Source organism: Ciona intestinalis, chromosome 7, assembly GCF_000224145.3.
Source record: "Ciona intestinalis chromosome 7, KH, whole genome shotgun sequence".
Classification (NCBI taxonomy): Eukaryota; Metazoa; Chordata; class Ascidiacea; order Phlebobranchia; family Cionidae; genus Ciona; species Ciona intestinalis.
In genome coordinates, this window is record NC_020172.2 from 4,897,823 (window position 1) to 4,919,455 (window position 21,633).

Here is a 21,633-nt window from a genome sequence, read left to right on the forward strand (position 1 = left end):
ATTTTTTAAAGAAATATTTTGTGCCACTTTGGCTAAAAATAGTGCTGACTGCTGAGTATTTTAATAAACAAGTTTGTTTGTAAACAATAACTATTGTTCATAAACAAACCCTTCACCCACTGCTGCCCCAAGTGGTGAATGCGTTCACACAAAAATAACATTAATTGCTTTAATAGTTAACAGATATAAAAATGAAGAGATAATCAGCATTGAAGTGTCACTTACAGTGGCTGTGATGTCATAAACCAGGATTCTTAAGGATGTTTTTGATGGTCACTGAAACAGTGATGCGCAACAATTTATACAATGTACCAGTGATGCGCAACAAATTTTAAACTATTTACTACATCTCCAATGCCATACATTAAGAAAGTCATATTAGTTAAATGTAACAAAGTAATTTTAACACTTTATACCTACAATACGTTACAACTCACGTGGCATCGGCACCAGGTCTGTATTCAAATTTACGAGGGTCTTGCTGGTTGTAATTCTGGTTTAAATAACAATAAAGATCATATGTTGTATATTTAAGCATTGCTTCACTGAATATCATGTATTTTGGGCATCTAAGACCTAAGACTTTGTATGTAAGTATTATGGGTTCTTAGTTTAAGAGACTTTATCCTTATCTAAATGTTTAAAAACTACTTCAGTGGGGTCTAGATGGTAGCACCCTGGGTGTTGGGGTAATAGACCTACATCTCAGGTCTCAGGTGTGCCTCACTGAAGACCTCACCCTTATAGAATGAAATCTCTATTATTAAGTGTCTATAAACTGCCTCAGTGGGGTCTAGATGGTGGCACCCTGGGTGTTGGGGTAATAGACCTACACCCCAGGTCTCAGGTGTGCCCCACTAAAGACCTCACAAATATAGAATGAAATCTCTATTATTAAGTGTCTATAAACTGCCTCAGTGGGGTCTAGATGATAGCACCCTGGGTGTTGGGGTAATAGACCTACACCCCAGGTCTCAGGTGTGCCCCACTAAAGACCTCACAAATATAGAAACGCAACACAAACTAGCAAAAACTTTGCACGAGTTGTATGAAACGGAACAGCCAAGTTAAAATGATTATTATTGCCCGCCATACAAGAATAAACAAGTTAAATTCATTCGTTCAATATACTATAATAAATTGATGACCAAAGTGTTATAATGGTTCTTGCTACCCCGCCAAGCAAATCGTGAGGACAAATTGCACAAACCTGTGATATTTGCGATGTGAGTCTTCCTTGTGGGCGTGGCATGGGTTGGGTCATCGGGTTGATAGGTACACTTTGTGGCTCGTTTGGTGCATTAGGGTTGGGGTGCTGCATAAAACATAAATTTACCATTGAATCCTATAGCAGTGAACAGATTAAATGGCATAATCTAACAATAATAACTTTAAAATAACAAAAATATTGTTTTAATTTGGAATACTGGATACTTTACTTATATTCCTTTATTTGTATACCACCTAAATCCCAATTTTTCCCATTCATGTTCTAAAACAATTATCAAAGCTCTGAAATGGAAAGAAAATGCGTACCGTCTTACTCCACACTATTGTGTTTTATGTAATAGAGAGATCTATAATCGTAAACACTCACCTGTGGAAATCCAATTCTCCTGGGCGGGGCATTATGGTTTCCTGGTTGATGAGATGGTTCAAATCTATGGGATTGTGGTTGGTTTGGAAAACCCCAAGGTTGTTCTATGGGTGGTGTAAGATTTAGATTATGAAATGTAGGCTGTTTTTTAAATTTAGAATATGGAATAACAGAATATTGCCATCAGATGTAATATTAATGTAATGCAGTTTTTTTTCCAAATTTATTTTAAGTAGGCTTACTACCAACTTTACAGTTTAATAGTGGACTACTCCAAGTCAGCTAATATACATAAAACTGGCACAAATTACTAACAACTTTTATTACTGTCAAGTGGATTCTTATGGGGCAACAAAGTTTTACAAGAAACCATGTTGAAACGCACAGTTCGAGAACCACAGTTTAAATTACTGCACATAATTCACCCTTTTCATTGGAATGTGGAACTCTATAGTTTGGTGGCGGTGGTGGTTGATGCTGTGTATGTTGCAGACCACCAGGTGCAGATGGCGAATGATGCATTGGTTCACGATGCTCATACTGTGGAAGGCCACTTGTGCTGTGCGTTTGTCTTGGGAACTGGATTTAAACAGATTATGTTGGTTGGATGATATGGTAGCTTTTAGCTGGTGGAGATTGAAATACTTTGTGAGAATTGTGGGTGTGGCAATTTATGATTGGAAGTTGGGGGAGATTGGCCAAGGTCTAGCGTTGTGGCTTAGTTAATTGCTTGTATTATAACTAGTTAATTGCTTGGATTATAACCTAAAGATACCGGGCAAGACACTTAGCGGCAATTGCTTCAACCAAGTGGTCACTAATGGGTTGGATCACCTTAGATGTCGGAGTAAGGGGCCAACGTTGGCCTTAATCTCAGGTATCATAGCATGTGTAAATTAAAAAACAGTAAGAAATAAAATTTTATAAACACAGGATTTATAAATATATAGCTCATGAAAAGTAATACACACCTGTCTAGGAGTTGGAAAATGGTCATTATGAGTTGAGTTGGCTTGTGTGGACTGTATGGTGTCCATTAACCTGATAATTTAAAAAAACAAAATTAACAAAATTTATCATTTGAGGTTCTTTTGACGACAAATAAAATGCACTAAAATTTAATAATTACTGAAAAATGTACTGTTGTAGAAAAACCCACAGAAGGTTCGCCCACCCTGGCACCCAAGTTTGTTGCCCATGTTAATATTTGTACGTACTCTTTCATCTTCTGCGAAAGATCCTGGTTCTGTCGCATCACTTGTTCTTTTTCGTTTCGTTCTGCTTCAAAATCTTCTTGAAAAACTTTTAGCTGGCTTTCGTAGATTCCAACATCTGAACCTTAAATATATTTAGCTTGAGTAATTTAAAGATAATTCATTAACTATAAATGTTTAAATGGATTTAAAAACAACACAACTTAAGTTATAACACAGGTGCACTGTTCCATATACGGTGACTTCTTATTTTTGTTTCCCCGTATGGCTGGCAATTCAGACAGCGCATGTGACCACAAGTAAACACATACGCCTACAAGCTACATTGTTTGGATGATAAGGTTTCCTACCCGGTATTCTCAGGTTAAAGGTGAGCTTGCTTTATACCACAATATCAGACACATGTATACATACGTACTTTAACAAATAAACGTAAAGTAACAACACCATAAACTTACTTTCATGCGTTTGCATTGGGTTATTTCGCAATAAGTTCTCTTTTTCCATTTTTAAATGTTCTAATTCTTCTTTTAAGTTCGAATTTTCACTTGCTAGAATTTCTTGCTTTTGCTCCAGTTTCTTGATTGAAACAGTAAGATTAATGATGAAACAAATACAGTTATGACATCATAATTACAATTTTTTCCTGCTCCATAATATAAAGTTCCTTCTGGACTCTTTCAAATTCAGGACGCTGTACCTTGAAAAAGAAATGTTTATTTCTATTCAAAACACCCGCTGTACCTGTACTGCTATGGAAACATTTCAAGTGAAACAAAGAAAATCTTTCTCATACGTCACATTTTATTACATATGGTAAAAAGTCCAAGGAATTCATGTTAAACAAACAACAACATATGCTTTACATCCTAGGTTTTTAAACCATTTAATTCAGGATTAAATGTCACCTTGGGTTTTAACTTCAACAGTGTTTCTAATGTTTGACCAATATGGCATTTTATTGATGTCACCTAGATTTTACTATACATACAATAAAAAGACATGTTGACTATGAACACAACCCCAGGCACTTGTGAAACCCCCTTTGGTCTTGTCTGTCACACCCCTTACTGCGTTGAGATCTAAACTGGTTTACACCATTTATCAAACAACCCGAGTTTTGGCAACCAAGTTTTAAAACCAACAAAATTCCCAAGGTTTGAAATGCCCAAACCAGGAATTGTATCATTACTATGAAATGAAATAAAAAAGTGACGCTATGATCCGTGTCCCTAGTCATGGTACCTCACTGCTCACTCCTTACACAATTATAACCCACCAAATCCAGTTCTTCCCTTGATGACATTCGTAACACTCCGAGCCCCAAATCACTTTTCCCTGATCGTGGTGACTTCGTTTCTTCAGGTTGGCTAGGTATGATGTCACCACTGCTTGACCCTTGAACCCGAGACGCAACATCAAAGTCCCCTGACACTGCGTGAACTGTTGTGGTGTCTGTGGTGGGTGGGAGTAATTAATGTAAGAATTCAATGAATGTAACTTATTTACAGGGCAACTACAGTCGTTATAATAACACATGTGTTCTGTTTTATACACCTTGTGCCTGTTAATAAACGAATGTAACTTATTTAGATTTACTTGGCGGCGTAACAACAGTCATTATAACACTTTAGCCAATACAGTACATTGAATGAATCAATGTAACTTATTCATTCTTATATGGCGGGGCAATAGCGGTCATTTTAACTTGGCTGTTCAGTTTCATACAACTCGTGCCAGCCAAATACATATTTAACTTATTTATATTATGAAGGTGGGACAACTACAGTCATCATAACATGGGTGTTCTGTATCATACACCTCCTGCTCGCTTATAAGTTACCACATACATGAGAGTCCTGCGGTTGATGCAGAATTATGTTTTATAGTATTAGAGGAATTAGATCGCGTTGTTGGTCCATCAAACTATATTAAACAACTTAACAACCATTCAGCATTGGTTTTGTAGAAACAAATCCATATAAACTTTGTTAAACCTTCGTTTGATCCAGTTGCTTGTGTTGGTTCACAATCGCATGACAGTGACTTCACTTCCTTCTGCAACGCTTTAATCTTCGCTGTGTATGCTGAGTTCACCGCTATTGTTCGTTGCAAGGTTTTTGACAGCTTTAACATCTGTAGTGGAAATAGGGGAAAAGTATAAACAAGTTTTGGACATAATAATGACATTTTCAACCATATTATGAATTTAAATTTAAACTTGAAAAAAAAACATTTTCCTTTGTTTATATAATGTGAAACCAAGCAACCTAATAGCAGTGTTTAAGCAATACAGAAAAATCCTTTTGTTTTGGTCTCAACTCTTAACTATAATTATTATTATCAAGAGTTTAGGAAAATGGAAAATATTGAGCCCCTTTGTTAAAGTTTTGGCTAAAATGAAGTAAATATTTCATATAAAAAAATATTTTACTTTTTCAGATAATATTTTATCTGATGAATTCTGCACCAACAAGTTGATCTCAATTTGTTTTTCTTTGAGTTGATTCCGATAACTTGTAATCAACATCTCTTGCTCATGTTGATTCTACAAGCAATTGGATAACATGAGTGTTGTTTACAACTGTGAGTATATATATCTTTTAGTTCGGTGTGTTACATAAACTTTTAACTTTATTGTAATAAAAAATGTATGTAAAAACTCCAGCTATACCTACCTGTTAAAAATACTGAAGTGTTGGTCAAATACAACTTAACTTACATAACACCTGTGAAAAAATGGTGCAACAAATCCAGGGTTATTATTTTGTTGACAGCATATAAAACTACTCCATACCAAACTGCCACTTTTACAAATTACAAAAACAATCAATAAAAGAGCCTTGTAAACTTTATACTTAAATAAAAAAAACAAAACAAGAAAACCAAGCCCACCAATGCAGCTTCACGACTAATCCCACTTTCTTCAAGTTTTTGTTGAAGTTCTAAATTTTGTTTCGTCATTTCTTTGATTATTTGATTTTTCGCTGTAAGTACGGTGATGGGTTGGTTTGGATCATGCGATGGGATAGCTTCCCCATTTGCAAGTTCCTCCATTCTGTTGTAATATCAAGATTTATAGATTGATTGCTTACTAATATTTAAGGTTTGGAAAATACACGGCAGTGGTAAAAAATCTTCCAGTACGTTACAGATTAGGCTGGTGAAAAGTGTTAGAGGTTGGTAGTTGTGGGTTATAAAGGGTTAGTGGTTATATGGGTTAGTAGTTAGTTTAGTGGTTAGAAGATAATGCATGGAGATTCTTTACTAGCACTAAAAACATAATGCATTACCTTTGGTGCATGACTGCTAATTCCTCCTTTAAGCTTTTGTTTTCCTCTACGAGTTTTCCATTCTGACATTTAAGTTGTTTTATGAGCTGAACCACCTTGACTTTCTGTTCAGATTCGGAGCACGGAGATTTAGTCGTCATTATAAACCAACACCTAAACCCAGTTCTAACATTACACCTGCAAACACATTAAAAGTAAAACACTATTAATTTTACTGTTTTCTTCTTTTTCCTAATAATTTACTGTTTTCAGCAAAAATTTCACATAATAAACTAATAAGCTAAGCTAGTAGTTAAAAAATAGGCACATCCAAAGTTCCCAAACTACCAGCTAGCCAATTCATAGGCGCAACGGCTTCTACGAATTTCACACACACTGATGTGCGTCAAAACAACTCTGGCGTAGACAGTCTCTCCTCATACAGCAAACCGTATGTCTGTAGACCAAGTACACCTTGCACTGTAAACACATATATATATATATATATATAACATTAAATACTACAGAATGTAGACTAACGTATGTTTGTAAACACCATACGTTGTTACTTATTTGATTCGATAAGATAAAACGAATAAACAACTGAGCAACAAAGTGAAACTTTGTAACGAAAAGGTAGAAAGCACTTTTCTCTCTACGTTACTGTAAAACTTTTTCTAGCGTTCTATAATAATTAGCAAACTTTGGGAACTAAACTATAAATGCATTTACACCTTAGATTACAATATTCAATATCTAAATACATGTATGTTCTGTAGTTAAGCCTACCCTATGTATATAGCAACGTATAAATCTCTGCAAATTATGATAGAACGTGGGAAAAGGCCGGCTGAATGGTTGATTAAAAAGTGCCTTTGCTTATAGAATTTTCAAGGAGAAAGGCAATTTGCTGTATTTGGATATTTCAACTGGTATTCCCCGCATACCAGTTGGTCTTTGGGTGTTTTCTCCTGCACACTTCATACACAAATGCAAATATTCTCTTTCGTTTATGGAATAATCGTTTAATCGCGAATGAAATCATTTCGTAATAGTACAGTGATCGAACAATGCGAAACTGAAGATATCGTCGTGGAAACAATACTATACTCTTAACGGCATAGCAAAAGGCAATTCTAATTTGAATATAGGGTCGGGTAGAATGAAATTAATGTGTTTTCGTAAAGCATTTTGCAAGCATCTTAGCAGGATGGAAATTTCTACAATTTAAGTTGTGAGTTGTTATAAACTAGCAACATAGTTGCTACTCAAGCAATAATTACATTTGTACGATTTTACCTACCCGTTATTGCCATTAAACTGATTCAGGAATTGCCGTTAAATTGCGCTAAACAATAAAAACAGGGGTTGGCATGCGATAAATCTGGAACAACAAGATAAAACAATAAATATAATAAATTAAAAATAATTAGTCCTCAAATTCCCCACTACTGCTGCAGCTGTCTTCATTCCCATTGTGCAAATTTTGTTCTTCCATAACATGGGGAACTACAGGTTGTTTCCCTAACCTGAGAACATCGTCTCTATCAAGGTCCTCCCCTACACTCGCTTGTTTTAAAGCGTACATCCATCTGTCTCTTAGTTCTTTAGTGTCGGCAGCAAACAAATGCACTTTTCTTGCTTGGTTTAGCTTGAAACAAAACTTGTGCTCATGGCAGGTGAATGACGTGACGTCGTAACCAGGCAAAGGCATTGTCATCTGCGCTCTCACATCCTGCAATGCATAAGTTACTTATTCAACTCGGCAGTTTTTTTTATATTCCATAGGGACATATATAATTAAACAGATATAATTTGAATATGTTTTAACAAACACTTAAAACAGACTAAAAAACTTTTGTATTTGTAAATACAATTATACCATCAACTTTGTTCCATACAACTCAGTAACAAATTTAAACAGATGTGTTAATTAAGCTAAATAATAACAGTTACAGTTTCTTACCTGCAAAGCTCCATAAAAGTAAAGACAGAGTTCGTTATCGGGAATGACACACCAAGTCTTGGTCCACGTTCTTTTTTTCTCATTTTCGGTGAAATATAAATAATTGGAGAGAACTGAATGCTCCGAGACTATGTCTGCCTCAACCTGATGATAAAATTTGTGACTTAAACAAACAAAACAACATTAATTATAAACATCGTCACACTATTGATTAAATCTTACTGTGGTCACTACTGAATTGTATAAATTCAAATTCATACACAAAAAAAATGTTTTAAAATTGGCTGTTTTTGCAACTACCATTTAAAAAAATTTTGCTGTTTAAATATTGCTGTTTTTTGTTGTTTGCACGTATATTAAAAGTAAGTTCTACCTCTAAGACTCCTTTTTTCTCTCCATCTGTTGAATCATGTTGTTCTCTTCCAGTTAAAACATTGTAGCAATTGGAGCAAACTCTTAAAGGTTTGCTTGAGTCGTATTGAAGAGAGGATTTATGCTCGGAACACTCGGAACAAACAACCTATAAACAGTTTTATTATAAAACAAATACAATTTTGGTACATTCCATGTATTAGATAATTTTATGATTTTTCAAACAGTGCATTTACAAGTCAATATTCATCTACAAAAAAACACATAAAGTTAACGAATTTTTATTTACCCAAAATGTTCTTCTCTTTACTACTTTTACATAATTCCTTATTGTGTTCAAAGAGATAAAAATATGCACCATTAAATTTTGTTTAACCCAAAATGAAACTGTAACATAAACCTACCCTGCCGCAAGCTCTACAATGGTGTCGTCTTCTTATCAAGTTACTGAACTTTTTCGAGCAACACATGCACATTGTGACTTCGTTATCTTTAATCCATCGTGGAGCTCTTGTCCCAAGGTCTGCATCTTCTATGTCAATGAATGGATGAGAAGCCATAACAGGGGTGGGGCTTGTCAAATCTTCTTTAGGTGCCGCAGTAACAGGCGTGGTACGATCAAGATCAAATGTTTTTCGTCGTTCAATTGATTGAAGAATTGCATCTTCTATTGAAGACACCCAAGCATCTTTTTCTTCTTGAGTACTGTAAAGGTAAAATTAGGTTAATACATCTACTAACTACCTGTCCAAGACCATTTGATTAATCAAGAAGTAAGAATACATCCATGCTGAATACATTGCTGCTTTTTAGTTTTAAGCTTACAGAACAATAAAATTGCCAATTGGTTGTTCCTGCTTACTGTGAAAATGGCACAATTTGATTTGCAAAAAAAAGTATTCTGAATAAAAATCTAGGCTGTTATTACATGTAACATTAAACCCTTTTTTAATACAATTGGTTGCAAATGTATTTTTACCTGGCAGCAAATTCTGTTGATTTTTGTCTTCCCTCCACACAGAAAGCATGAGGAGAAGTTGGATTCTTGACCTCAGTTACTTTCATGCCTTCAATATCCATCTTCGCAGTTACTTTGTAAGATTTGCCCTGAAGCCGGCCAAGTGGGGTGCAGCACAACAGCATGTCACTGAACTGTGTTTAGAAAATACTTTGATAAATATATTGTTTTTATACCAATGTAATCTTTATAGTTGTATAACCAATTCCCTAATTCAGGATCATGAGTATTGTTTAACTTAAAGAATCAATCTTAATACTTTGTTATTATAAACCCCACCCACAACTTCGTGGGTAACCACCCACAAAGTAACATACATGGTAACTCGTAAGCTGGCACGAGGTGTTAAACCCGTGTGATAACGACTGTCGTTTTCCGGCCACGCGAGGATAAAGTAAGTTACATTCTTTCTTTCATACAAAGAACTAGAAATGTAAAAGTTCATAAAAGTAAGTTACATAGATAAAGGACTATATAACTTGAACTGTTTACCAAAATAAACAAATTGTACAAAGATCTATGGATAGTTGAATACTATATCATTGTATATAAAGCAAATCAAAACTTGTTTTTAAACACTGTATTTACCAGATAAAGATATCGTTCATATTTTTCTCCGTTTCTTGCAGATATCTTGACAATCTTTCCTTCTTTGAGCATTTCTCTTGAAACGTCCACAATATCAAAGTTGACGTCGGCAAGTTTGTTGAAAACGTTCACCAGTTTGTGGAACTTTTCCTGTAATTTGTAATTGAAATGTCAGATGTGTATATAGATAGACAGTTTTAATCATATGTATCTGGTGTATAAGTAGACACCCATGTTATAACTTGACAGTGAGCATGAGTGTATGAATACACCATGTGTGTCTGGTGTATAAGTAGACACCCATGTTATAACTAGACAATGAGCATGATGTGTAAGAATACACCATGTAAGTCTGATGTGTGAGTGTGCACAACCATGCTATAATCCCCCGCCGTCTGCTCTGGCTAATATCCGAACGGACGGAAGCCCCACAAATGGTAGGTCTTTTATGTAAAACATATAGCATCAACGCACTGCTAAATTAGATCCTTCTCAAGGTCAAACGGGCATGATGACGGGTTAATCTCATTGATATATGGGAGATGTGCCGACCCACCCCTTGTTACGCATTGGCGCATAGGACCGTCTGACCCAAGTTTTTGTATTTAATCCATTTTTTTTTTTTATTCAAAACGATTTCAAGTATCAATTGTTAGATAAATCTGCCCCGTTTTTGCTTTAGTTTTCATTTAGTTAACTTTAATGACCCTAGTTATACTAATAAGTTCATTCTATTTGTCACGTTATTAAATTGTATCTTCGCTACTGTATTCGAGGAGATAAATAAAAGGTTTATAAATTTATGATGGTATCATAGCTAAACATGTGTCATTACGCAAAGACCGTCAGTCCTAATTTTTAAAGAAATTTTAATTAAACTAGAATGAGTGACATCGGGTTTACGTAAATTTGCTTAAGAGAGAGAGACTTACGGTTCCCATTAGTTGTAAACATAAAATGCTTATCTATAGCGATGTTATCAATGCGGCATTGTTCATTATGATAGACGCCATTGTAACTTTCTTCAAGATATAAACCGTAACAGGAACGATATAATGTTATTATTATTCATAACAAACAAGTTAGTGTTAAGTCATAATCTATCGCGATTAAAACGGAAACCGTAGAATTCGAAGTTTTTGTAGACGCGCGACTTCCGTTTGTCTCGATTGTCACTTTAATAATCGACCATTGTTTCGTTCGCGCAACACGTCACTCATTCTCGTACTTTCCGTGATACGTCACAGAACGTGGTGTGACCAAACAATCCACGTTAATTAAGTATTCAGGAGCGCTAACGCGTTCGGTAACCATGACAACCGTGAGGCAACAAATTAATTAAAAGTTCTCGCGCGGTAATAGATTTATTATGACGTCATACTTAAACGCGATCAAAAGTCTGTTTACGGAAAAACGTCGAGCATTGTCGCTAAGCCGATTCACTGTCAATGTAAACGTGCTACCTATTAACGAAAAGTAGGAACTTGGTCATTTAAAACTTGTTCGCCAAAGCTTCGCTATACACGCATGTTTCACATTTGGGTCGCGCCGCAAAATAGATAGAGAAACACGAATTCATGCTATACTGTGAGAAAAAGGATACCGTTGGCGCACATTATTTCACATTTCCTGATAATGTTTTCAGCGATAAACAACCCTCTTTTAGAGTCGCGAGGATACGGTTGTATAACTCTACAAATATTATTCATTTACTGCCAAATGGGACGAAATATAAAATCAATACATGGACCATATTACCCCAGCCTTCTACATACTGATATAAAAAGGCATAAAAAGATGTTCATACCATTTTCTTCATTGTTTCATTGGAGTGCGTGGCAGCTACAGTGATCAACTTTAACGCATTCTCGGTGTCCGGTCGATCAGGAGAATCTTCTGCCATCCTCTTCACGTAATCTTGTAGTAACATCTGGTACCTTGGTATTCGTTGTACAGGTCCCAACATATGATGCTGCGAATGGAAGGGGGGGTTTTAATAATTAGTTGCAATAGTTAGTTTCTTTACGACTATAAAAAAATGCCGCACATGATATAGAGCTTATGTAGATCTACCGTTACTGATTGTATAAAGTAGACCAATGCTTGGTTTTAGCAAGTAGTATAAATTTCTTGTTATTTTAAAATAATTTGCGTCTTTGAAACTATCATGAAATATATACAATGGAACATAGTCGTTAGATCCCAGTGCTACGTTTTAAATATGCAGATTTAACTATGTATTGTATTAAATTACCTGCAGCGTTAGTGATTTACATTCTGGCAGTTTTTGTATGGATTTAATAATTGCGTTGAAACCGCTTGATTTGACCGACCACGCTTTTATCATGTTCATTGCTTCGTCGAAGTTTTGAACATAGAGACCATACATCTTAAGGAATGGAGCAGCTCGACACATGATGTCGCTGATGCGCGGGTCTGACTCCCTGGAAAGAATGAATTAATTTAAGACGATGTCATTTATTGGGTAAATGTGTCACTAATGGCTTGTACAAATTTACACTAATACAAACTAGTCCCAAAAGAGTTTTAATTTCACCGATGCTTTGGCATATTAGTTAGACGTTATCAGGGGATAACGGATTCGACGCTCGATGTTGCCACCACTGTGTGCGTCTTCAGGCAACACGGCATTTACTTACATGGCGTAAAAGCGTATTTTACGTGGCATTAGTTACTGTTGCGCCATTTACAAGTTCTCGTTAATGTTGGCTGCAAAGTGATAAAACTTTAGTGTAAGTATACAACAGCAAACATAAAGTAAGTTTTAAATCTAAACACTTCCTCTTTCAGGAACGCATTGGTTTATCGCTTAGGTCGTAACTCAAGCGCGACATTAATTTGAGCTATAGTGTTTGTATATCGTTATAACAAACACCTATTATATGGTTTACCCTGGGAATTCCCACAGAACTATATAGAGAGTTTTGTAATAGAGCGTAATGACATATTTATCTAGATCATTGTAACTGTTGTCCAAGGCATATTAACGATTAAATGAATGTTAAAACGTTTAATAATTAATTGGTATAGCATAGTATGCTGACTGTCAATAGAATACTATTTATTATTGACTTAATTGGGCACGAAAGTTGTTTTGATTGCTTTAAATGGGTAAATTCCAAACCGTAGCAATTTAAGCACTTGGGCAAGTTATGTACTCGCTGGAATTAGATCTAAATATAGAATGGACGTTATTATTGTCGCTTTGATGCGACATACGGACAGCTGTACAACTAGACTGCGGCAAGGTAATGACAGATGCGCTTATCAAGTGCTTTATGTCGCCGAACCATATTAAGCCTGTGTTCGAGAGGTCAAAACACTCAACTGAGGCCATGGCCTGGAATTTGCAATTATGTCTGCAATTTGTACTAGAGTAGGTTTTAATGTAATGGGCCAACTCCGGCCTAAATCCCACCAAGTTCCCTGGAATACCCGCTATAGGACCTCACCCATATAGAATAGAATACTGGATTAAACTATTGTCTAACTGCGTAGAAAAAACAGATCGTGGTGTGAACATTTAACACTTCGTCGAAATTTAAAATATTTTCCTAAAAAGAAAAAAAGTTAGATAAATAATGCATTCGAGAACGAAAACCGCGCAAATAGCCCGTGTCTCCTAGGCTTTTAAGCAGCATATTTCCCATAGAAATATCATTAATAATTTAGACTTACCAGTTGGCGAGCCTGTCTTTTAGCTGGGGGAGTAGGAACGTATGATGGAACTGGTAAATAGCAGATACGTGACTGAAGATGCTGTTTACGGCGTTTTCTGGCATGATGTTTTTATTTGTCGCTTCTTCCATAACCCGTTTGTGAAACACCTGTGTTAAATAAACGATAATTACTCCGCATGTACATAATTACAAACACAAAAAAACAAGACCACAACCACACGTGTTTTGAAAATAGCTATTACAATTCTTTTAAGTGATCATAGGCATAACACAAACTGTATTTATTTCTTTAAATCCATTACTGAAAAGATTAAATTGATTAAATCAGTGAAGAGAGGGGAATTTGCACCAAAACAACACATGTTAAAAACGCACCATAGGTAAAAACTATTTGACGAAAAGTTCTAATTCATTAAAACTAAACCTGATATAAAATGGATCCAAGCTATACCTGGTCAATGATGTGTAAAACAGCCACGTATGATTCTTCCGTTGACAACAACTCCTTCGCAATTTTGTGAAGTTTCGTTTCAGTACTTTCTTTCTGTGAGTAAATGTTTTGTTTATAATTGTTACACATTTTTCATTTAAGGTGATGCATTCTGCTATATGGGTGAAGTCATGCCATGCGTGTAGTTGCATGTGAAAGCACTTTAGATTGTAACTATAGGAGTGCATATTGTTACGTCGCGTGTTTGTATAGCGGTTCCTTTATTCAGGAGCATTTCTCTTTATGACGTATAACGAACTTCCTTGTGTCGCAACAACGTGGTATGAGGTAAGCATATTAGAAACTTAGCATACTTAATGGTGTGGGGGGTAAAACGCGTCAACTAATGACATAATCAAAGACGTGTATTTACCTTCGGGGGTGGAGGCGGGGTAGCAGGTCGTACGGCTGTCGGTTCGTTCGCCACTTTTTCAGGAGAACCAACTGAACCCTCTTCGCAGTCGTCGCTATTGTCGAAATCACTCCAACTTTCCCGATCCGACATCGATGTCGGGACAGCGAGAGAATCTCTACAAACGCTGATACCGGAGTCTCTACCTCCCGATGATGATTGTTGTCCTTCTAATGTTATTTCCTGTGCGATTTTATCGTATTCAGCAAGAAGGTTAAACCCGCTTACGTCACTTCCCGTTGAAGCGGAAGATCCGTCGCTACCGGGTCGAGGTTTAGGGGGCAGTTGGGGGGTGTTTATTTGAGGTGGCGTCATGTTGCCCTCACAAGGTGTCAGTCTACCAAGGCTATTACTCCTTTCCTTGTTATCACCGGTTACTAAGTTCGTAATCCTGTCTCCTTCTGTTTTAGATCGTTGTCGCTGCATTAGATCCAGTTGGTTCGGCCGGAGTAACGGACTCTGGGTGTTCATGGAGTTTTTCCGTGACGTAGAGGCGGGACTTCCGGGTGTTGATGACGTGCCCTTTGTAAGTTTGTCGTCAAACATCCGGTGGAGGGAGCTAGCACGACGACGTCCGATCGCTTTGCTTACGTCATCGTCGGAATCTCCGTAAGAAGAACTTTCCGGGGAAACCCCGAAGATAGAGGCTTCGGTGTGGACAATTGAAAAAGGCGAACTCTTTCCACTAGTAGATGGTTGCTTGGTAACGGGGCGCGATGCAGCGCTGGAGTTTCGACGAAGAAAACTTTCTCTTCTCTCGGTTTGGTCATCTTCGGATGCAGAGTCAAAAGATCCCTGCTTCTTAAGTCGCCTCTCTCGAGCCATATTGGCCTTTTTCTCTAAACTGCTCACCAGCAATTTGACGTCATCGTCCTGAGAGCACGCGGTAGCTTGCAGCTTCGCGACGCCTTCGTCTACTTTGTCTATTTCGTCATAGATGTTCTCTGTGACGTCACTGGAGTCTGTGGTGTCCACTGATTGGCCCGTTGAACTTTCCGATGCCAGAATACGACGCTGAAAAGGCGGCGATGGCGGATTTGATCTAAAAGTATAATAATGAATAAAACACTGGAGATGCCGGGGATTGAACCCGGGGCCTCACACATGCGAAGCGTGCGCTCTACCACTGAGCTACATCCCCAAACGATGAGGATGGGATTCGAACCCACGCGTGCAGAGCACAATGGATTAGCAGTCCATCGCCTTAACCACTCGGCCACCTCGTCTGTTACTATCATCGCGACTATGATTTGGCTCTCGTACTAAAACTATAATATTTTTAACCAAAAGGGTAAACTGGGCAATCTTTATACCCTACATGACGGCAAGCGAACCAGACAGTCATTTTTGTTTTGCTTTAAATTTTTTAAATCAATGCAAAGATTTAGTTGGAAACACGATGGTGACGTCAATAATTGTTGGCGAGTATTTCCCGATTGTTGTGATTGTTACGACACAGTGGGTGTTGTTATCTTTGAATGAAATCAACATCGCCAGACATACACGTGATTAAATTGTTACGTCATAATTTTAGCGTTTATACTTTCGCGTAGTGTTTGTTGTGATAGAAGCCCACACAATGCTATTTGTGACGTCATAGTGTAAAAACAAACGTTTATTTTTACGAACATAATTGTGATTGTTACAAAACTATGCCGAGACAAATATTTTTACTGTGACGTAACAAAACCTCTTCATTTAACTCCAGTGGGAGTTTTCTTAAAAACATAATGACGTCATAGTTCAACCAGGTGAACCGAGCATACGCGATTGTGTATTGTGACGTAAGAATCGCGCTGACGTTGTAAGCCAGCCTAATCCGACCAATCAACGGCCGCGTTAAAATAAATATAACATTTCTATGAAAAGAGCCAGGCACGGATATCGCTGACCTGGATTGATCGAAATTTGATGAGATATTTATCCCCTAGTGGTTCAACAACATACACCGGTGCCAAAATATCCAAAGGCATTAGAAGGTGGCGAAATGACCGAAAATGTTAAACCCTATTATACTAATTATAGCCAGGGTATGATTTTTGCCCGATAAAAATATAGTTTTTTATTAAAATTTCGTGTCAAAATGACAGTTGTTTTTTAGTTATTTTTCGTTTGTTTGGTTATTTCTTTGAATGCTACGCCAATTTATATCACGATTTTAAAATGTTAGCGATCTACGCTCTTTTAAGCAGAAACATATTATGTAAGTATATTTATTTCATGGGATGGATAGACTACCAAGGCAACCACCTTAAGCTAACGACGGTAAAAACTCGCGGTAGAGATGATTTTATCAACTGGATCGCTACACCATCTTTCTCAGCGCACGATTTCGCGGTTTCGAAGCTAATTTGTTGTTGAACATAACACTTTGTGACGTCACTATTACCTGCATCCCGCGCCAAAACAAAATATGGAACATCCGACCCCGGTTTTCTTGAAGAAAGCGTGGAAGTTAAAGCAAGCCGCACTTGTGGCCTTGGGTGACCTTTTTCTCTCACCCCACTTGTTTCTTTTCTTTCTCTTTGGAGCACACGGGGAGCAAAAGAGTGGGACTTCGGCAATATCGGGGGCCATGGCAGTTAGGGTAAAATGTTATCTTTTCTTACATAACAAGCTAAATTATTATCTGTGGGCGGACAAGTATCTTAAATATCGGCAATATATGACGTCATAGATAGAAGAAACATCGACACAAATCCCGGCTTCACGCGAAGATTTAAAACTGTCTGTAAATTTTTGTGATTATGACGTAATAATCATATAATCAACGCATCAAGTTTCCAACAAATATGTATTTGTTTAACTATTACGCTGCAGAGGTCTAAAATAATTTCCTAGTACTACAAAAATACCAAACAATTTTCTCCTAAATCGAGATAATATATCTTATCTCAGTTGATCTTGGCCAAAAACACGAAAAAATGTACAAAGTATTCCCTGCTATGGCGCAACATATATCACTGAAGACATACGTGATTCATTACACCTCCAAAGTTTACCTTACCGTCAAATTACGTCACTGAAGGTCAGCTAATCTTGTTCTTGGCGGTAAAACTAATTAATTATGCTACCACAGTGCTTCTATCACGTAAAAGTCGCTCTTTGTTAGGAAACACCGGCGTTTATTTGTTCATCAAAGGAAAATAGTTTTCAAATTTTAAACACGCTTACAAAAGATTACTTCCACCGCAAGTAATAATAAAGCTGGCAATCTTAAGACTAAGCTAGGATTAGCTCAATTTTACTCGGCTATTCTAATTCAGCGCTTTAGAGACTTTCCTGTGAGGGTTTAACTCTCTAAGTTTGATAAATATTAATTAACCGTCTTTGAAGTAAAAGTTTCCCAAAGTTGTTTACTCATTTCAAGCTACAAGTTGCGTGCCAGCACTTTTACCGGTATTGTGCAGATACCAATCGCTGTATGAGCAATCGGCAATCTATTGGAGACCTGGTTGCGACAAAAACAGATTGCCGCCCGTTCTGTCTCGACGGTGAAATCACCTTCATGCTTATGGCTTGTTTTCTAACTGTCGCGAAGTCTGCATGTAAATGATACATTTTTACATTTTCAAGTCCTTCAACTGCATTTTAAATCATGTACTGTAAAATGTACTGTGAGAGCTCCAAAATTTCTCATCTCATATAGAGTAAGACGTATAATATCAAAGCAGACAGACATACACTCCATGAAATGCACCCAATGCTCCATCAAAGATACGAAACAGTATCTGCTGTCTGTCTGACAGTGATAGATATATGAGGCTACCGTCTGCCAGATAAGCTTCACTCAATATACCGTCTGCCAATGTAACTAAACCTCATACAGCCAAATACAGAAACGATCAGCGTTCGTCTTATGGCCTCTAATGTACATACTATAAACTTACATTTTTATAGCTACAGTGGTTCATTATTCGTCTATTTACATGGCGTCTAACCAAATCACGTAGAAGTAGAAAACTTACGACCCAGTACACCTGCAATGTGGTGTAAACATCAGAGCTACCGCGCCTCAGCACTAAACATAACCAGTGACCTGGTAAAACCAGCATTGTGTCCAAATAAGCCGAAACCTCTCTAATTCTTAACTCAACTCAACTTACACCAACTATACAAAAAGTCCCAATCGATAAACACACGTCATTGTATTCTAAACCTCTCTGCACTTCACATACATGTCACCTCGTTCAAATGAACGCTCTCACATCCCATACAGGCCGTAGGCGCCAATTGACTTCACTCTTTCTCTCGCTTTACAAGGCAAGCTCGTGGCCAAGTTGATTTGTTTTTAACCGAACATCGCTACAAGTTTTAACCACTAAAAACAACATGATTAGGTGTTGTTCTAAATGCTTGTTTTTCTCGTTTTTGAGGATCAGAAACCAAACGTGTATTCAAAACACCGTTGGAACGTTTTCACTCCGTTGTACGCTTTAATTGCCCCTAAGTGAAACTATTACCTTTCTCTATTATCTCACGAACCAAAACCACCCGTCTCATATTTCGTTAATTCGCGTAACACGCGTACTTCACTATTACACCACAGTGCCCCATTGTCTACCGCGCCCAACCATCGTGTATTCAAACTATTGTTTAAAATTAATTTTCGCGCTATTTGTACACAATATGAATTCATTTGACTCCTTGGAAGTCAAAACAGTTCGAAATTATTCTAGAATCCCTCCTTGTCACGTCATACACGGTTATACGTCACATAACCTTTCTTCTAAGGCTTAGTTAACTGTGTTTTTAGCAAAAAAACAAACATAATAATATCGACGCAGAGACCTCACGTTTTAAACAGGATATATTTCGAACTGTAGGATCGAGAAGTGACGAATCGATTTCTATTCGTGATTAACAATCTACTTTATGTTGTAACAATCTTTAAATCTCAATCGAAATAACTTGTACTTAATTCACATATTGTCATCCGGTTATGACGTCATAATAACCGATTGTTCTACGAGTCAAGCACCGTCGTGACGTAATAAAGTAGCGCATGTACGATCTTCGTCAATTCGTAATACACTCGCGTTGGCAGGTCAATTTTTGACACGGTTTATAAATTTTAACATGATTTACAAAACAGACATACCACACCTTTAAACGCTAATTAAATTCTTGGTGCTGGGGCAATGAGCTAACGCTGGCCTAAATCTGAAAGACAGGGCCTAATTGATATAGAATAAACTATATTAAATATTCATATCCTATGCTATAGCTGTTCTTGTATATAATATTTTAATACGAAATTATTAAGCTGTTAAAACACTCATCGCCAGCGACCTTCAAATATAAATATTTCCTGAATTCTAAACAGCCGTCCTGCACTTTGCATTTCAATGTAGCAGATATAAATAATTCAAGGTACTATGTATGCGGCGCCAACTGAAAACGTATTTGCATCGAACTCGATGTAAATAGAACAAGCATAAATATTTAAGTTTCTGGACAACCTGTAATACAATATTGGCACAAAGCTATAAAACTTTAAGAAACGCCTATATAGTAGAGTGGGGAAAGATGGAATACATTTTCAATCTATTTTCTTATCTTTTTTGGTAGTAAACGAAGAACATCCAAAGAATTATAAAAACCGTTTTCATACGACACCCATATATGTATAGAACGCTGTTAATTGTTCAAAACAAGATCAGGATAATTAAATGTTTTGCGCTAAAGGTGTCTCATCTTTTCTCACAATACTATATATTAAAAAAATAAAGAAATGACAGCATAAAAATAAAGAAATGTTTATTTTTTTGTTAAAGTTGATTTTTAACCTTAACAAAAAGCATTACAAATATGTCAATCAGCCATCCCGTCCAAGTTTTATTCAAACCACTAACTGCAAAACAGCTTAACATTTTTCCACGTAAACAAAGCTATAGACACTCCATACCTGACAGCTACCGTACAGACTGTGGAGTTAGGAACCAACTAAAGGATGTCTCGATTTAACATAACTCGCAGTTACTTAATTCATAATTACACCTCTCGCTACCGGCCAGATTTCCTTCCTATGCGCTTTGTCTGGCACATTTGGCGCCGTTAACTTGTTACGTCATAACCGAAATCGGAACATTTGTGTAAATAATGTAATTTTAATGATGTTTATTACAGTTATGAACTAAATATCAAATGATTAATTACATTGCAATAACATGTATGTTGTTGTAATTAATGAATAGTAGACCGGAGGTCCTTATACTTAACCGGGACTTGAACCCAACTCTGGTTTTCATGACCTAATGTGAAATATATCATATTTTCGAAAAGGGCATTTACCCATATTCCATTGTTTAAAAGTTTAAAGGTGACTGTACACAGTATCCGGCATGCGAATTCGCCTGCGAAGTTGTATGCAAACCCATTACCGAGTTCCGCATGCGGCAGCGAAATCCGGACAAAACAGACAAAACGGACGAATTCCGTATACTGTGTACAGCCACCTTTATACAGAAACCGTAAACGATTTACGAGACTATTAGTTAAATAATATTGTCCTAATATTGTCCTAAAAATTACGCAAATAGTTACTCCACTGAGCTTCGTACCCAGTTAACCTTTCTTAGACCACCAATGAATTACTCATCTAGCTGCAGTTTAACCCTTTCTTACGTCACAATGAACCTAATGAACCTTGACGACCTCAAACTCACGGATTAAGATTTCTATCTCCGAGGTTGGCACACCTGACTCATCATAAACCAGACGCAAAATTTGAACCATTTAGGTATCGGTCATGCCGGTAACCAGCAGGTTAACAAGTTGTTTACCGCAATACTACATACCTGGATGTCTGGTAACTAAAATTAAGCTTAGTGAAAACTGGGCTTAAAATAAGCGACGTTTTCAAACTATATAGTAAGTTGGAGTAAAATGGTTCGTACTTTCTCTTTTATCGCCACCTTCGGTAGAAAATATTTACAGAATTAAAAAACGTATCTCCATGACTCTAAAAGAGCGTTTTGGGAAAATATATATGTGCTCGGTT

The 21,633-nt window shown here is 36.9% G+C and overlaps 2 protein-coding genes and 3 non-coding genes across 9 annotated transcripts in view; 1 reads left to right on the forward strand and 4 right to left on the reverse strand.

Moving 5' to 3' along the window:
* Nucleotides 1–13,910, reverse strand: LOC100182721 (myosin-10). 2 transcript variants are annotated; one of them, XM_009860732.3, is made up of 17 exons: nucleotides 13,900–13,910; nucleotides 9,859–9,864; nucleotides 7,838–7,844; nucleotides 6,105–6,283; nucleotides 5,707–5,869; nucleotides 5,246–5,359; nucleotides 4,809–4,947; nucleotides 4,091–4,266; nucleotides 3,449–3,505; nucleotides 3,270–3,390; nucleotides 2,815–2,935; nucleotides 2,569–2,638; nucleotides 2,023–2,176; nucleotides 1,598–1,701; nucleotides 1,211–1,315; nucleotides 438–493; nucleotides 1–276 (listed from the first exon to the last, which is right to left on the reverse strand). In XM_009860732.3, exons 4-17 carry the CDS (start codon nucleotides 6,242–6,244, stop codon nucleotides 255–257), a joined length of 1,542 nt encoding a protein of 513 aa, XP_009859034.1. In that variant the 5' UTR covers nucleotides 6,245–6,283; nucleotides 7,838–7,844; nucleotides 9,859–9,864; nucleotides 13,900–13,910; the 3' UTR covers nucleotides 1–254. The 2 variants fall into 2 exon arrangements, with proteins under 2 accessions (XP_009859034.1, XP_002127236.2); XM_002127200.5 differs by having other exon boundaries at nucleotides 3,449–3,511.
* Nucleotides 7,088–21,633, reverse strand: part of zf(fyve)-4 (zinc finger protein) — a 24,466-nt gene continuing 9,920 nt past the window's right edge. For 3 of the 4 annotated variants that reach the window (XM_018812344.2, XM_026834926.1, NM_001078441.1), the window contains 11 exon segments: nucleotides 14,592–15,672; nucleotides 14,180–14,272; nucleotides 13,727–13,875; nucleotides 12,282–12,471; nucleotides 11,835–11,999; nucleotides 10,028–10,177; nucleotides 9,401–9,573; nucleotides 8,826–9,126; nucleotides 8,423–8,569; nucleotides 8,050–8,193; nucleotides 7,093–7,818 (listed from right to left, as the gene is read on the reverse strand). In XM_018812344.2, coding sequence (XP_018667889.1) covers nucleotides 7,513–7,818; nucleotides 8,050–8,193; nucleotides 8,423–8,569; nucleotides 8,826–9,126; nucleotides 9,401–9,573; nucleotides 10,028–10,177; nucleotides 11,835–11,999; nucleotides 12,282–12,471; nucleotides 13,727–13,875; nucleotides 14,180–14,272; nucleotides 14,592–15,672 — 2,899 coding nt within the window. In that variant the 3' untranslated portion in view covers nucleotides 7,093–7,512. 4 annotated transcript variants of the gene reach the window in all.
* On the forward strand, nucleotides 10,513–10,619 carry LOC113474398. Its single transcript, XR_003396061.1, has one exon. It is a non-coding gene; the product is annotated as a small nucleolar RNA U13 (small nucleolar RNA).
* trnaa-cgc lies at nucleotides 15,700–15,771 on the reverse strand. Its single transcript has one exon. It is a non-coding gene; the product is annotated as a tRNA-Ala (tRNA).
* On the reverse strand, nucleotides 15,775–15,856 carry trnas-gcu. Its single transcript has one exon. It is a non-coding gene; the product is annotated as a tRNA-Ser (tRNA).